At 43.0% G+C, this 17,562-nt stretch overlaps 1 protein-coding gene across 5 annotated transcripts in view; it reads right to left on the bottom strand.

The window, feature by feature from the left end:
* FBN3 (fibrillin 3) overlaps window positions 1-16,609 on the bottom strand; it is a 121,344-nt gene extending 104,735 nt beyond the window's left edge. The window contains exons 1-3 of one of the 5 annotated variants that reach the window (XM_084498435.1): window positions 15,544-15,576; window positions 15,348-15,433; window positions 12,203-12,505 (exon numbers count right to left, since the gene is read on the bottom strand). In XM_084498435.1, the coding sequence (XP_084354561.1) occupies window positions 12,203-12,372 (170 nt within the window). In that variant the 5' untranslated portion in view covers window positions 12,373-12,505; window positions 15,348-15,433; window positions 15,544-15,576. Of the gene's footprint in view, window positions 1-12,202; window positions 12,506-14,251; window positions 14,368-14,521; window positions 14,582-15,347; window positions 15,522-15,543; window positions 15,577-16,497 lie in introns of those variants that run through there. The other 4 variants (XM_084498436.1, XM_084498437.1, XM_084498434.1 and 1 more) reach the window with 4 other exon arrangements.
* Window positions 16,610-17,562: the final 953 nt, after the last annotated feature.

The following is a 17,562-nucleotide window of genomic DNA, read 5'->3' as shown; positions in this document are numbered from 1 at the left end:
GATCTGATAAACCTCTTGTAAGGATTCACAAAACTGATCTCTAAAACAAACTCTGAACTCTCGAATTCCCACTTATCAATCTCCAGACTCTGCTTATCAGTTCCGTAGAAAGACCCTGCTAGATAGCAGTTTAATTTCACAAGATATGACTAAAGCCTGTTCCTATTTGTAAGTACAGCCACATGGCATCTGTCAAGGGTCCATATAGTGCAATACCTATTCTCAAACAGTGGCCAAAAATGGATGCATGCAGAACATTATGAGAAGAGTGTAAATATAGGTAATTATTCCCCCCAGCATTGCCCTCAATTCTACCCATTTTCAGGTCAAGGATGTCCTGGGATCAATGCAATTTCTATGAATTTACTAGTCTTTGGCAAATGTCTTTTCTATTAACTTCTCTAGTCCCTCCTTAATCTTTTGTTTGCTTGTGGTTGGTGCCATAGTTTCCTTTGAAAAAGAAGAGCTCCCTGGTTATATTAAAAGCATGAAAATTAAACAAACAAATCTTTGCCTTTACTCGGCATAAAATTCACATGCTTAAAGTTAAATACCTTAAAGATCTCACTGGGGATGAGTGTCTGCGTGAAGGTCAAATAAGAGCTTTTCACCCTTCTTTACCTGGCCATAAGTTGGAAAGGGAAGTGAGTGTAACTTCTAACTGCACTACCATAAAGACTGGGATGTTCCAGTAAGATGTTTTTTATGAAGGGAAAAACGGGTGGGACAGCCTGCCACTGAAGTCATGGGAGTGAAGACATCATTGAACGGTGTTTCAGGTGAGTTACTATCCCAGGCTTCCCTTTAAAAAGACAAAAACAAGGGAGATAAGGTCCAGTGATGACCTTCCTCCAGGTCCCGGAGGAAATGCTGTCTGAGCAAATGAGTGGTGTCCCTAGCAGAGATGATCTAGGTGAACAGGAGATTCCCAAGACGTTCCCCACCCCCATCTGCCAGACTCTGAGGTCCAATGCTTACTTCCAGAAATGTTCTTATTTTATTTTATTTTATTTTATTTTATTTTATTTTATTTTATTTTATTTTATTATTTTTTTCCCAATGGAGTTTTTTGAAAGGCAATAAGCTGTCATTTGCCACTACTGGCAAATGTCCTGTTCCTCCCCCAGTGAAGATATGCTTTTATAACTACTTTTGGGCGTTTATCTTCCATAATTTGCTCTGGCCCCATGGGAATTATATTCTCCAATTATACCATTCCTAGTACATGCAGATGAAACTGTGCTAAATACACCTTCTCCTGCTAGAGCACAATCTCCTAATTTTAGGATCTCATTAAGTTTGCTCAGTCTTACTTTTCCTTCTGTTCTTCTCTCTATATTCTCTGCGTGTAAATCCATTTGGGGGTGAAGCAATTCTGACATCTTACATGGGATGAATGAAGGCCCTTTAGCATTACAAGAAGGAGATTTTGCTGATAGTTACTGCCTTTCCTGTCCTTTGTTTCCTTTTTTTTTTTTTTTTTTACGCCTTTCAAGTTTCAGATAAGGAATATTAGGAGTTGGACTCAATGGTCCTTGTGGGTCCCTTCCAACTCAGGATAGTCTACGATACTCTGGTTTATGGGGAAATCAAAGTATTCAGCAACAACAGAGATTTGTTCAATTCTCAAAGCACTAATGCTTGTTCAGTTTTAGGAATGTACATTGCCACTTATGCTGCTTTAGATTTCCCCAAACCATTTAGTGTTACCCTTTGCTGTAAATTCACCAACTCAGTGACAATTTAGCTAGTTCCAGAATAGTCAGTATTTTTGATTTGATACTGCAGAAAAAAGATGTGTCTACTGCTATCCACGGAAGACATATTTTAGGGATGAGACATGGAAAATCTTTTTAGATTATTTGCCCTTGCAGCTTATTCTCTTATCATGAAGTTCATGCCTGTGCTAAGTCAAATAAGATTAATTTGTATGAACATCACCACTACATTCTCTAGTCTGACATGACTGAAGCATGTGGCTTTTCTAGGGAAGATGATCTTGCCTCTCTACCCAAGCTGGATATTTTTTTCCTATTATTGAATGTTCATTTTGGTTTTAATCTTAGCCTGATTTTTTGTTAGGCTCCAGGGACCATCTCACACAATAAGTGGGGAACACCATTACAGGAATCAGTCACCCTTAGTCTCAGTGGAGATCACTAGGGGGACGATAATTACTGCCAAATGTGATAGTGGTTTTTGTCCATGTATCTTGCCATCCACAGGGATTTGGGATTGTGTCATGGTGTGAGAACAGATTTTAAACAATGTTGACTTTTGGATCGCTGGCCTGTAGAGAAGCATATTTGTGTCCCTCTGTTTCTTGACTTACACAATTCCTCAGATGTATTGCAATTATTTCTTTCAGTGGTTTATCAGCTTTACAGTTCTAGGACCAGGCTATCTGTATATTTCTGTGTACTTCCCCAGGCCTATACGTGCTTTTGTGATGGAAAGTTTGCTAAGTAATTTGCAAACAAGAAAGGAGAGCAATACCCCTGGAGAAGCCAGCTGCTTGTATCAGCAATAAACACACAGGAGAAGTACGCCAGGCAACCCCCTGTTTATGTATGTTTAATGACTCGGTCCTGAAAAGGAGGTGCTTAATTTCTCCCACCACAGAAGTCATTCTTTTGTTCTGTAAAGCAGCACAACATATGTTTAGCTTTTAGGAATTAGCTTGTCACAAAGATTTCAATTATATTTGGTTCTAAGAAAGCAGTTTTAAAGGTGCAGCGATGCTAATTTTCTGTTAATAGCAGCAGAAGTTACACACCTTAGAACTGGCAGCAGCTATTTTGCTGGGTAAGACCATGAGTACAAAAGGACTTAGAATTCAGAACATTTTGAAGTTGTTTGCTGAGATGACCTACAAATCACTTTCCTAAGGCTCTCAGTAACACCCAAACTGTGACAGCCAGTGTGTTGCTGAGATGAGCCCAGGATGAGGCTGCTTCATGCTTTGTCTGGCACAATCATCAAATTTCTCTGCAACAGGGTGATAAACATGGACCAAGACAGTAAAGGCAAGCAAGTGACCACATGCAGGACTTACTCAAATGGGAGATTATCATATTGGCAACAGAAACATTCTTTTCTGATCTCATCAAAGCCCCAGACTTGTGATGTTTCTCACAATTCTGCTACCAGACCCTTTACTTTCTCTGTCTCATGGAGCTGCCCCTACTTCAGCCCCTAAAACCCCAATCCAACTACCCAAAAAGTGACGTGAACTGGCACATAGCTTCCTCCTGAGCAAACAGGCTACCCAGGGCAGTGGGCACAACACCAAGTTTGCTGGAGGTCAAGAAGTGTTTGGACAACCCTCACAGACACGTGGTCACACAAGGACTCTGGACACACACTTACAGAGAGGGAAAACCAGACTGAGGATGTTGCCTGGCTGCCACTGAGGTGACTAGCTCACATCAAAATAAATCCTTATGCTTACAACAGATTTCTGCCCAAGCTTAGGTGACCCAAGCCATGTGAAGCAGACTGCAGGATACACCCATCCTTGGAACAACTACAGTGTTGCACACATGCACGGTCATCATGCACTGATGTGTTTATGAGCTGCATTTTGTCCATTTCTGGTGCATAGCAGTAATCTCAACCAAGTCACCGCAACAGCAGATCATGAAGAGGGAATTTTGCCAGAGTCCCCAGACACCAGTGGTGTCAGTTAAGGGTTGGCTCCTCTGCGTTATTCATTAGCAGGTATTTCCTCTTGAGATCTATGAGCTTAAATAGACAGGATATACAGAAGAGAGAAAAGGCACTTTGAGAGAGAGCAGAACCATGCTCATATTAATACACATCTGTTTTCTTTTTACCTTACTTAGAACTAGAGAATACAAGGTTTATTTTGCTTATGAAATAATTACATCAAAAATTGCTCCTTCTCCCCTGCCAAAAAACCCTAAGTCTAAATTTTTCTTTAAAACGTTATCTCAGTTGTGGACCAGGAAATGGACAAGCTGAGCCAAAATGTAAAATTTTGGTTTTTATTGAGTTATCTCAGGCCGTCAAAACCTTTCCTTTGGCTGTTGGCACCTCTATTTTGATGTAAATGTCCTAACATCAATATATATATATATATATATATTATTATTAGTCATCTCATTTATTTAAAGAGCATTATGGTCAGATACCAATTGTCGTCCTGTATCTTCAGTACAAGCCAGGCTACCCAAGACTTTTAGGAACCTTTTATGTTTCAGAAAGACAACCATGTCTCAATATCAGGTTTATCAAAAAAATATGAATAAAAATGAAAACAATTTTTAAAAGATGCGTGATTATTTTTCAGTTTCATAAAACTAAAGAAGAAAAATGCAAGGAAAGCCTATTGGAGACTCTATGGGTTTTGGATTCAGTCTATTTTGCTTAATGCCAAGTTCAAGCCTAGTAATGTTTACAATCTTTTTAAAGCAATTTGTGACTATAAAATCTTTTGTTATACATCTTTTCTTTGTCAGTAAGTCTATTATTTCCCTTTATTCAGATCTTCATGCATTTGGTATGAATGATGGTAGGGAAAGTCTTCTCTTATTTGAGTATATTTATGTTTAAATCCTATATATCAGCAAGGAACCACAGGGAAGACTTTCCATTGAAAGAAACTGAAAATGCAATTGATTTCCTGGAACTGCATACAATTTAATTTGGAAAGCAGAGTTACCAACTCTTCCATCTTTTTTTTCCCCTTAAAACTCTGAAACAAATTAAATTTCAAATCCATTTCTTAAAAATTCCAAACAAACCCCTATAACCTATTAAACTCTATGCCAGACAATCTTTTTGCCATGCCAACACTTGCCTTTATGTTTCCCGCCAGTAACAAGAAAAACCAGCCTAGACAAGAAGTCCAAGAGCAACTATTTAATAATATAAATTAAAGACAAGGAAAATCTAGGAATGAGAGTCCTAAGTCAGAAGTCTCCTGCTGTTGCCTTAATTTTGTTCCTTCTGTAGTACTTGAACTTCAGCTTTATGACTAAATCTCAAAGTTTACATGTGTGGAATATAACAAATCCAAGTGCAAGGTGCTGCACCTGGGCTGGGGCAATCCCAGACATGAGTACGGACTGCATAAAGAACTCATTGAGATCAGCCCTGCAGAGAAGGACTTGAGGGTTCTGGTGGATGAAAAGCTCAACACGAGCCAGCAGTGGGTGCCTGGAGCCCAGAAGGCCAACTGCATCAACAGAGGAGTGGGCAGCAGGTGGAGGGAGGTGATTGTGCCCCTCTGCTCTGCCCTTGTGAGGCCCCACATAGACTGTTGCATCCAGGTCTGGGGCCCCCAGCAGGAGAAAGATGTGGATCTGTTGGAGCGGACCCAGAGTAGGGCTACGAAGATGATCAAGGGGCTGGAGCACTCCCCCTATGAAGGCAGGCTGAGAGAGCTGAGGATGTTCAGCCTGAAGAAGGGAAGACTACAGGCTGACTATATTGCAGCTTTTCAATACTTAGAGGGGGCTTATAAAAAAGATGGAGAGCAACTTTTTGCTTAGTCAGACAATGACAGGACAAGAGGGGATCATTTTAAACTAAAAGCAGGAAGATTTAGACTGAATGTAAGGAGGAAATTCATCCCTCAGAGGGTGGTGAGGCACTGGAACAGGTTTTTGGGTGACGTTTTGGATGCCCCATCCTGGAGATAAGGCCCTGGGCAACCTGATCTTTGGGGGGGGTTGCATCCCAGCCCATGGCAGTGGAGTTGGAACTAGATGTCCACTTAAAGTTTCAGCAGGCCTTGGAGCCAAAAGACCCACATTCTCCCCGTGGCAGGAGTATGGTAGGAGAAGGCAAGAAAATTTTGCTAGAGTCTAGCCCTGCTCTTCCCTGTCATGTTCATCCTCATTGTATGTTCTGAATTTTGGGGTAGACATGTGGTGCTAGGAGTTTGACTCGATGATCCTTATAGGTCCCTTCCAACTCAGGATATTCTATGATTGTTGTTAAGTGCAGATGTCCCAAAACAGAATCCTTGAAGTTGGAGAGTCCTAAGGCATGCACTTCAAGGCTTTGTAAGAAAAGCATTTGAGGTGTGGGCAACCATAAGCAGCCCCGTTCTTTTCAGGCAATGACTTTTAGTGAGTACTGTAGTCTTGTTGTTTCTCTTCAGGTGTACGTGTCGTTTCTATCTGTCAGTGGAGTTGGTTACACACCCCAAAAATTTTCTCTTTAAAAATATTTAGTTTGCCTTAGTTCAGGGTCTTTTTCACAATCTCCCCACACAATAAGTGAGTCTGGTTGCCTAAACTGAAAGATTAAATTAAGAAATGGGGCGTTTTAGCTTCCACTGACTTTTAGAAGCACCTTGGTTCTTTCTCTAAACAAGATTTCATTATCCAGGGAGTTTTACACAACTTTGAAGTCAAGAGATTGATTTATTATTATTTTTTTAAGGAGTCAGGCTGAGCTTCTGCACTGAAAGGACTCTGACGATGGCACTTTGAGGATACCAATACCTCTCACTAAACTTAAAGTAGCAGCTGGGATGTTAACACTGCAGGAAAGATTTGCTTAAGCTTTATTCCTTTTAATTAAATAAAAAAATATATAAAAATAAAAATTATCCTTGATCTTATCAGAGGCAGAATCAGGGCCTGAATCATGAAACTTCTGGCCAAACTAGTTTTGTTTTGGGCATCAGTTCTTTTTAAAGGCGTGTTTACAATAAGCCTAAAGAGACAGTGTGGAGAAAATTATAACTACTGCTAGTGAAAAAAATAATCTGTTGCTTGTCATGTAGAGCATCTGTATATGGAAACATAAATCCCAGAGACTGATACTGCTGCTAAGTAATTAGGAGAGTTAATAATCTGCATTTACAGGAACAGCAAACACCAGGAAACACATGGGACTTGAAGGTGGTTTTGCTGTGCTCTGCTTCTACCAGGACTTCAGGTCAAAGCAAACTGACTGTTTTTGCCCCTGAATGGGACAGCCCTGTCCTCTCCCCATTCCTGGCTTCTCACTCCAGTGCTGCATCATCCTTTCCACAAGCACTCAGGCAGCAATCCAGGTCAGAAAAGCAATTCAGGAAAGCAGTGCCAACACTAACACAAGGGCGTAAGCGGTGTGAGGGTAAGATCCCATCACACAGTGACAAAAAAGCTGATAATAGCTAATAATTACTGTACTAAGATGCTTGTTGAACTACGCCAGGAATCAGGTCATTAAAATGATGCTGGAAATCGTCTTTTTCTATGCACATCTCAGAGTGAATTGGAAAAGTGGTGACTTTTAAGCTTTGGACATTTGGCACTACTGTGCCCAAGCTTCCCTTGACAATAAACATCATCACACTGTCAGCTCCAATTTAAATTGGTGCTGTGCAGCCCAGAACCATAGCCCATAGCTTTCCCTCCCCACTGCACCTGAGCTTCCAAGCTTATGGATGCACAGGTTTATCTACATCCCAGCAATTCTTCCTGTCCTTTGCAGCCACGGTGTGCCCTTCCTCTCCCTTCCCCAACGTTAAGTGGAAATTAAGGCATCAGAAATCTATGGCAGAGCAGCTTGTGAACTCATATTTGCTATATCCGACAATTCATTTAGACATTTCTCCGTCTTTTTGCATAAATCATAGCAATGGAAGAGGTATGATGTATGTCTGTCTTTCCCAAAGATTATCTCCTCATCTATCTTCTCAATTGCAGTGGCCATTTGCTAATTAATGGGCTTGACATAATTAGTTCTGTTTAAAGTCAAGCTATAGCTGAGCTTTTATTCTGACTTGAAAAAAACAGACAGCCATGAACTTACAGGAAATCATACTGCCAGCAAACAGCTCAGCTGGCTGCAGACTAATCATCTTTTCTTTCCCCTTTGTTAAACACATTCTTTCTCTTGGAAACTGTTCAATAGTTCATTAAACTAATAATCCCATTCAAATCTTGCCTCATAAATGGGTTTGTCAGTGCTGTTTCTTTCAGGAGACAGTCATTTTAAATTGCCTCTACTTTAATGGGTTTAACGATAGATTAAATCAGGGCTTTGGCTGTGACTTATTGCTCCACATTACTTTATTAGTTATTATTTGTAAAGGCATTGGTGAATAACACGCTCATTTATTTTGCATTTTTTTCATGCTTTGCATTTATATCATACTTTCTCTTTACTAAGGAAGACTGGGTTGGGAACAGAGTTCCAAGTAATGTTATCCAACAGAACCATATACAATCTTTCCTCCTACATTGCTGATGATGCCTCTTTTTAGCAAAAAGAGCTCACTGATTTGCTTACTAACAATATATCTATAACTATCCTCATAAAAGGAGAGCTTGTGTCAGTCACACAGGAGTTTTTAGAGAACAGATTCTCACTACAAGCTCTATGGTATTAAATGATTCTGTGTATTTCTATTAATACTAATTGAGTAAGGGTTCACAAAAAGTCACTGGACACCAAAGGAGAGCAGGTATCAACTGCTGCCTGGGCTTACTTGGGGCTTTTCAGGAAAAAACATGGGGAGTTATTTGTAGCGTAGGCAGCTGTGCTACGTGCAGAAGTAGGAAAGAACACCAAATAAATTCTTGTGTATTTAATTCTTCCAGAGTTGGTTAACACTTCACTATGTAGCAAGCTGGAAGGAGGTAGAAGAAAGCTGGGTAACACCCGTCCATACAGTTCAGGTATCATTCTATTTCCTTGCCCAAACTTAAATATAATAAAATGTAGAGATGGAAAGAATCCATGGTTCCATCCACTCCAGAGAAAAGCAGGGACAAAGAAGAATAATTCATAGAATCATTTAAGTTGGAAAAGACCTCTAAGATCATCAAGTCCAACTGTTAACCTAGCACTGCCAACCATGTCCTGAAGCACCACATCTACACTTCTTTTGAATACCTCCAGGGACAGTGAATCAACCATGTCCCTGGGCAGCATGTTCCAATGCCACACAACCCTTTCAGTGAAGAATCTTTTCCTAATATCCAACCTAAACTTTCCCTGGTGCAACTTGAGGCCACTTCCTCTTGCTCTATTGCTTGTTGCTTGGGAGAAGACACCGACCCCCACCCAGCTACAACCTGCTTTGAGGTAGTTGTAGACCTGAGCAATAAGGTGTCCCCTGAGCCTCCTTTTCTCTAGGCTAAATAACCCCAATTCCCAAAACAGCCCTCATAAGACTTGTTCTCTAGACACTTCACCAACTTTATTGCCATTCTTTGGACACGCTCCAGCACATAATGCCCTTCTTGTAGTGAGGGGCCCAAAACTGAACACTGTATTTGAGGTGAGGCCTCACCAGAGCTGAGTACAAGGGGACAAATACTTCCCTAGTCCTGCTAGCCACGCTATTTCTGATACAAGTCAGGATGCTGTTGGCATTCTTGGCTACCTGAGCACACTGCTGGCTCCTATTCAGCCAGCAATCAATGATTACCCCTAGGTCCCTTTCCACCAGGCAGCTTTCCAGCCACTCCTCTCCAACCCCATAGCATTGCATGGGGTTGTTGTGATCAAAGTGCAGGACCCAGCATTTGGCCTTGTTGAACTTCATACAGTTGGCCCTGGCCCATCGATCCAGGTTATCCAGATCCCTCTTTAGAGTCCTCCTACCCTCAAGGAGATCAACACTCCCACCCACCTTGGTGTTATCTGCAAACTTACTGAGGGTGCACTCATCCAGATCACTGATAAAGATATTAAAGAGAACAGGCCCCAGTACTGAGCCCTGGGGGACACCACTTGTGACTGGCCTCCAACTGGATGTAACTCCATTCACTGCAATTCTTTGGGCCCAACCATCTTAATATGGTCAAAGCTCTAGGCATGAAGAAAAAGTTAAGTAATGTGTAAGATGCAAATAGCCTTTGCTTATAACCTTTGGTTATATTTTACAGCAGCCACAAATCCTGATACCTTAAAGCAGCAAAAAAAAAACAGGTCAGGGAAGATGTTTATCCATAACTGCTACTCTCTAGATCTGTTTCTAGGCAGAGCAGGATGAGGGACCAGGACAGTCTGGGGAATCTACAACAAGTTACTGGGTCTGTGACTCTTCAGGGGATGGCTTTCAGTGGCTGACAGCCCCATCTACAACAGCGCAGATGGTGACATCTGTAGCTGCCTTCTCAGACCAGTAGAACACTACTTAAAATGTCATTCTTTAATAGATTTCTCATCTCAAGTGGTTTATCAGAGACAGAGAGAGGGAGATTTTAAGCAGAGCAATTGCTGAAGGGCTAGAAATACTGAAGGAGATTTCGACACAAATCCAAGGAGACTGTCAGGGTCACTTGACAAAGAGCATGGGAATTGCCTGAGGCAAGATCTCCAGCCACTCTGGGTTTTGCCAGCTCTCCTTTCATTGTCCACCATCATCCTCTCCCTTGCAAAAAGACTACTCTCCCAAGGGCTGGGAAACAATGAATCTTCAGTTATCTTAATTTATAGTTGCACAGATTTCCCTAAACAGACCTTGCACTTATCCCAGTGGGGTCTTTTCTCTTCCTACATCAATTGTTTCTGAGGGCATTAAGAAAGCAGAAGACAAAAGGAGAGAGGTAGCAGTGTGGTCCTTAGCTCTCAGCAGTGGACTGGGAGACTAACACTTCAGGCCTGATTCTGAGGCTACCTCAAATTTACTGTGTGGCCTTTAGTTGCTTACATAACTCATAATTTGAGTATTACTTTACTTAAATGATAGCAAATGTCTGAGGCTTTAGAGAAAAGTTTTCTAACTTGAGAGCTTGGGCTTCGTTTTTAAAGCATTGGTGGGATTTGGACCCTTCACATTCCCAAAAGTCAAAAGAACGTAATCTCTAAGCTATTTTTGAAAACAGTATCTGGTCACCTAGGTCACTGAGTTTCATAAGATCACCGGATTCCAGGGACCTCCATTCTTTTCTATTCCCATTATGAACATAGTGATCAATCACATATTGCCCTAGGCTGCCAGACTGAACAAGAGTTTCTGGATCCGGTAGACAGTCACCCCATCCTTTATAAGAAATGTCCATCATCATTTTTATCACAAAGATTTGGAAAGTTTTTTTAAACAGACTACATCCACAAAGATACCTGAAAGAATCACAGCAAAAGTACTTCTGGCTTATAATGGAAGAGACATAGGGTGGTCCTGCCCTGCAAATGAGCTAATGGCTGCTTTTGGTAACTAGTTTTGAGAAGAACAAGCCCCAGGGCAGCTGCTGTCCATCTTTTCTAAATCCACCATGGCAGAAACAATTGGCTGTGCATTTTTGAATTCAAAGAGCAAATGGTGCCAGCACCACGGCCCTGCCCATGGCAGCTCTACTGCCAGGCTCTGTGTTCCAGCTTCAGCCCACACATACATGTTTGTCTGTCTCGGCTGAAAGTGTGGTGCTCCATCCCATTCAAAAAGCATTCTCCAGCAAGTGCTGGAGGACTCTGGCACAGCCCAGGCTTTGCGCGTGTATCACGTTCTGCTCTGATTCTGCCCACGGACACAGGAACACTTTCCAAGAACTACAGCCAGGCAGACTTAAAATAACTCAGGATCGGTGCTGGGGCCAGGAACCATCTTGAGAACACACAAACACTGCTGAGCTCCAGCACAAGCTCCAGTGTTCTCTAGCTGAGCCCTGTATCCCTCCTCAGGTGGAAAGCCCTCACAAGTCCAGTTCTCACACTGATTTGGCTAGAGATGAGACCACAAGCCACAACTTCGCAACAGAGGACTGAGTATGGACGCCTGCCCATGAGCAACAATCGGGAGAACAACCATTATGTAAAAGCAGTTATCAGAGGCAATAATCTCTCGGTACAGCCCAGAGCATCAATTGGTAGCAGAGAGATGAGTGACACCAGGGTTGAAACCCAAGTTGGCAGCATCCCTGCTAGTGACAGTGGAAAGCCCAGCCAAAGCCATCACCCCAGGCAAATGTCCAGGATCCTTCCCACCAGCAGGCAGGATGTGGATGGCTCCTCACAGTCCTGGTGTGAGCCCCTAAAGTGCTGTGATCCACTGATCAAAGCCACAGAACCCAGTGTGCAGCACTCTGTTCACACAGGAGGAGTCTGGGTCCTCTGCCTGTTTGGCTGTCTCCTGCAGTACGAGCTTTCCTCCTACCCTGGTCTGCAGAGCAGATTCCTTCCTGAACTCAATGAAAAATAGAAAAGGCAATTCTGTAGGCATGTCTCTATGTGCTATAATAACAAACAAAGTTCTGCTTTGTAAAATAGAAATGAATATTAAACATACCCTCGTAAAGTGTCTTGGCCTCTTCTTCTCACTCTGTTTGCTGGCTGTCTTTCCTCATAGCCTGCAAATCTGTCTGTCTGCAAGTCCCCTTCATATTGACCCTGGGTTTGTTCCACATACAAAACTGCTGTACATCCCAGCATGAACCTGGCCAGCCATAATACCCCCATGATGGCACGGATTCCACGATTCCCCTGGATGCCCCGAAAGCTTCTTCCAGCTGGAGGGTCCCTGCTGCCTTGGTGGAGGATGGATTTTGGCAGCAGCCCCTAAGTGCCAAGGTGCCTTTCTGCTGTTCCCTTTCTAGAAGTAAAGACAGAGGAAAGAGAAAGAAAGACAAACAAGTGTTCTTAAGGGCTTTCATACTTTTAAAATGATTGTTCACCCCAGGCTGTTCCCCCCCAGAGTTAATACAGTGAGATCATACAGTCACACTGAATTTGGCTCATTGTGCATGCAGCCAACATGCTCACACTATCATTCTGCACCACATCATCGCCAAAGCCTTCCTTTCCCATGGGGCAGAAACCAAAAGATCTCTAAGGGTTACGACTCTGCTCTTGTATCCAATTTTTCTGCCTTCCTGGGGAAGAAATGAAGAGTGACCTGCGTGGTCATGATACTGAACTTGGTGTGGTACCTAGGTTCAGAGGAGCAACACAAGATGCAGGGCTATGAAGCAAGAGGATATTAGCACTTCAAGGAAGGGTGGATCCTATTTATGGACCATCTTCCTAGGTCCCATAGCTCTGCTTTATTGTGCTGTATTCTAGCCAGACTGGATATGTGACAGATTAGTTGCTTGAAAACAACCTCCCAGATACCTGGTGTTTCAAGCAGAGGAATTGCTAGAAAACACATCAGAGTGGTATATATGTCAGTGTTGAGGTAGGCAGAAGGGTCGCGTGTTCAAGATGGAAGACTGAGGTGGGGCTACAGGATGAAGACATGGTACATTAAGCTAAGTCTGGTTTCTGTGGAGGATGGAGGAACAGAGTAGAGGAGGAGGGTGAAGGGACAAGGTGGAAAGCTGGGTGTGCTGGGGGGTATGTAGGACCAGAGACCCTTAGCTGGGCCAGACATCTGGGAATGACAGACCACAGGGAAAGGGATGGTATGGGGTCCAAAGCTTCTTCAGAGGGCAGGGAGTGGGCCAAAGGAGGCAGACACCTGTGGTTTTGGACACAGCTTGGGATGAGCACATCATTACCAGCTCTCCCGGGCTGCATGCCAGCAACAGAGCCCATGAGCTAGGCCATAGGTAGACAAGGACCAGGTCCAGGCTGTTGCCCTGAAACATGCCAGGGCAGTTTCTCAGTCCCCAGAGATCTTCTGCCCTAAGCAAGTCCACGTGGATCAGTCTTGATGAACAAGACCCCTTCCTGGGACGAAAGATGTGAGCCCTTCTCCCTCCTTTGGGGGCAGTGACATGGGGGAGAGGGTCCTGTGGACAGCCTCTGGCCAATATGTGCAGAGCCCAGGACCTGAGCCCTCAGGAAAAGCTGAGGGCCAGCTCATGCCACGGAGCACTACGGGCAAGGCACCCACAGTGGTCTCTGGAGCAGCTTAATTTTAGTCCTTGCGGTCATTCTGGGTCTTATGTGGCACCGAGGGCAAAAGGAAAATAAACCCAGGCAAAGGGCACAGATCCTGGCACAGCACAGACCCAGGGGGAGGAGTGCAATCAGAACTGGGGTCTTCCTCAGTGATGAGGAGCATGGCCCCAGGCTTGGGCTGAGGGTGCAGGAACAGGCAGTGCTGCGAGGCTGGGCTCAGAGGGGGAGACTAGGGAGGCTATGAGAACGCTCACTGAAAAGACTGAAAAATGTATCACAGAGGAATGTTCTTCCCAGACTGCACCCCCTGATCCTGTGCCCTCTTATTCCTCCTCTTAGCCCCCATCACCCCTCCCATTCTCCAAATCCCCCAGCCCTGCACTGGCACGTGCAAATGACCCTTCAGCTCCTCCCTTGCCCACCCCCATGCATCGGAGTTGGGGTCCCTTCCTTGCTTCTTCTGGTCGGGGGAGGGTTAGAAAGCATCTCTCACCTCAAGACCCCAAAGTTTGCTCCTTCAGGGAGGAATCCTCACAGGTCTCCCCTCTCCACCCAGACTGGAAATATCTGCTGCTTCTGACAGAGGCACAGGCTTTAAGTCTGCTCCTGCTGGGAGGGACAGGGCCCCTGAGCCTCCCCTAACTGTCCCCCTTGCTTTCCCACAGCAGCACTTTCCAGTTCCAGCCCAGCCCCAAAGCAGGCAAAATCAGCCCAGACAAGGCAGAAAATGCGTCTGAACAACAACAAAAAAGAAATTCCTCACAACTCCAGAGCGGTGTCCCAGCTGGGAATCTCTCAGCTCTTGAGGGCATGCATTTTTCAGGCTCTAATATTTCAAATGCAGTGAATGAGAAAGACAGAGTGGGAAGGAAAAGGCAGGGCTGGGAGCAGAGGCAGAGACAAAGAAACTGCCTTTCCTGCAGCAGCCTTGCAAGCTCTGCTGCTACTTTGCTGCACATGCCTGTCTGCTGAAGGCTGGAATATGATTACCTTCAGCTAGACAAAAGGGAGAGCATTTCCTTTCCTCCCAGAGTTCTCAAGGTAGCTCACAAATGGAAGCGAAGTCATTAAAAGCTTAAAGTTTTACACTTCCAGAGATTTCCAGCCTTCATGCAGAAATTTAAGCTGAAGAAACTCCAGATTTATACATTTCCTCACAGAGAAATCAGAAGCAAGACAAATGATCGATACACAGGCACGTACTATGAGAGCATTAACAAAAGTCTTACTAAGAGAGTATGGAAAAGTCATTTACACCATCAAAAGAGAGTTAAAAAGACTCAAAAATTATTTTCAGCTTTGAGAAATTCCATCCAACACCACTTGTAAGAACTACACTGACAAAGTAAGGAGAGAGCCAATCACTAAATCAGATTTAAAACTGATCTGCAAGTTTGGAAGGAATCAGGAAAGACTTTTCAAAACCTTGCCTTTGAGTTTGCAAATTAATTTAATTAAAAATGCATAAAACTTAGAAAAAAAAATAAAATACAGTTAGGCAGACAAAGAATTACAACATCAATTACAGAGAGAAAGAAAATCGATCCTAGCTATGCAGGATTGGATTTAGTCCGAAACTTTTTAAATACCTTTATGTCCTGGAATTGGTGATGTACCCAGAGCTCCTTTGTTTAGTGGAGATCTGGGCAGAAAAGAAGGGAATAAAACCCTCACCCTTGAAGGAAGAGAAGAAAAGGTACAGCCTAATCCAAATTGGACAGGGGGAGGGCCTTGCGGTGGAGGAAGGGGTGCAGGAGGAGTGGGAGTAGCAAGGGACAACCCTACCGCATTCTTGAGCCAAAAGTTTTTAACTTCAAGGAGGGACTGGGGCGGGGGGAGAGGTTGGGTTTAGCAAGAGACGTTTGAATGCAGACATGATTATCACCTAGGCATTCTTTGTGAGTGGAGGACTCGCTTAGCTCAGTTAATTAGGGAACACTTTCAGTTCAGCTGGATGCAGTGACTGCTTGTCCCAAATTTAGGCTGGAGCTGCAGGAGGCAGAAGGGCATTAGTAACAGTGACTTCACATCAAAAGATCTGATGAAAAATAATTCATTTTCAATTTGGGGGTGATTCTTAATCTCTTTTTTAGAAAAGTGATTGTGTGTCAACAGTAGCAGGAAAAAAAAAAGACTTTCAAGTAAAAGGTACTTTTCTTGCTGATCATTTTCTTTTACTCAGCACAGCTGATGTGAAACAATTAAGCAAACACAGGTAACCTGAACACAGGTAACCTGAAGATTAAGTGACCTAGACCAGGACCTTTACACTCAAAAGTTACCTGGGCTCTGAAAGAGAAAATCTTTGACATTACGAGCGTTTTCACTAAATAAATAAATTAATTAATAATTCTATGACAATCTTTGAATGCCAGCTGTGCGACTAATTCTGCTCTTTTGTTCCATACAATACCTTTTTTTTTTTTCTTTTTTTCCTCTGCCTCTTGCTTAGGAAACATTACTGATGTCTTTTCTTTAAACGCAAAATAAAACGCACATGTTCCTCCTCCTCTTTGAACTCTACTCTGTGCACATCATCAGAAAGAAGCACAAGTCCCCATGTGTGGACGGATTGTATGCCAGAAGTCTCCCCGGAAACCCCAAATCAAGTTGCTTTTCAGGTCAAAGATGTTCGGATAAGTGTCTGAACCAAATGGACCCTAAAAGGCTGTGCTCAACACACCAGCAACGTGAGGAAGCTTCCTTATTGTCCTACCATCTGGCTCAGGGCTCAGTTACCTTTTTACACTCAGCAGCTGAGGGTTCAAATACAGCTCACAATTCAGTTTACAGAGGTGCAGAAATTCCAAGCCAAGCCCCAAGCTGACAGGGAGATTGTCATCTCTTCTCCTCCTGCCTCTCTTTGAGGCGTCTTCACTGCCTTCTTTGTTCTTTTTGCTTTTCCTAATTAACCCCCTACTAGCTTTATAGAAGTCAGAATGATGCTCAGCCTAATTAACAACAAACTTGTGGAGACTAACAGGGAAAAGGCAGACCTTGATTTTACAAGCAGCCAATAATGGAGCATTTCAAGGAATGCAGTTCTGTCAACAAGTCTGTAGTGTTTTTTACAGCTCAGCAAGATATATAAACTATTTCCTGGGCCCGACCCTGCAGTGCCTATTTATGTTAAAATAAATGTGAATTTCACCTGATTAATGTCTGAACTGCTCATACAGAGCAACACAGCAATGAAAGTACAAGAAAATACATTTTTTCTCTCTCTCAAATGCACAGCAAGTTGGAAAGTACAACTCTTGATGCAAAAGATTCCCTATGTCAGCTTAGGCTAGTTAAAAGCATGTTAACTCCTATATTGTATTCATAACCATGTTTACATGATCAGTAGATATTTAAAGGTATTCTGGCACAGAAAAATACACACAGGGTCTTTGTTGTATTTTCAGGAACTCTGGAAAGTCTATGACTTTTGGCCATCACATATTTTAAAAAGTAAGTGTCCAAAAGGTGATAGTGCATAAACGAAGAATTGTTCTTGTTTCTTTTTTTAGGTGCAAAATCAACCACAGATCTTTCCTTTTGGAATGCACTTGTAATGCCAGATAAATTTTATTTGGGTCTACAGTCTAGTGTATCTGGGCTACTCAAGACTGTTCTTTATGCTTAGAATAGATGTTATCCTGTGCCTCACCTCTGGCATGATCCTGCTCAATCCATTTCCTCTGTTAATTCACATGTAACTGATCTCAGAGAACACATTTAATTAACATTTCCCAGGTTCATTTGCTTTCCTCTCTCTAAAACCTCTCTCTGAGGGGCTGCAGTTGAACACAACCCTGCAAA

The sequence above is a fragment of the Aythya ferina genome, assembly GCF_964211825.1.
Source record: "Aythya ferina genome assembly, chromosome: 26".
Taxonomy (NCBI): Eukaryota; Metazoa; Chordata; class Aves; order Anseriformes; family Anatidae; genus Aythya; species Aythya ferina.
Note: the sequence above shows the minus strand (reverse complement) of the source record. Positions and strands in the feature narration are given on the sequence as shown.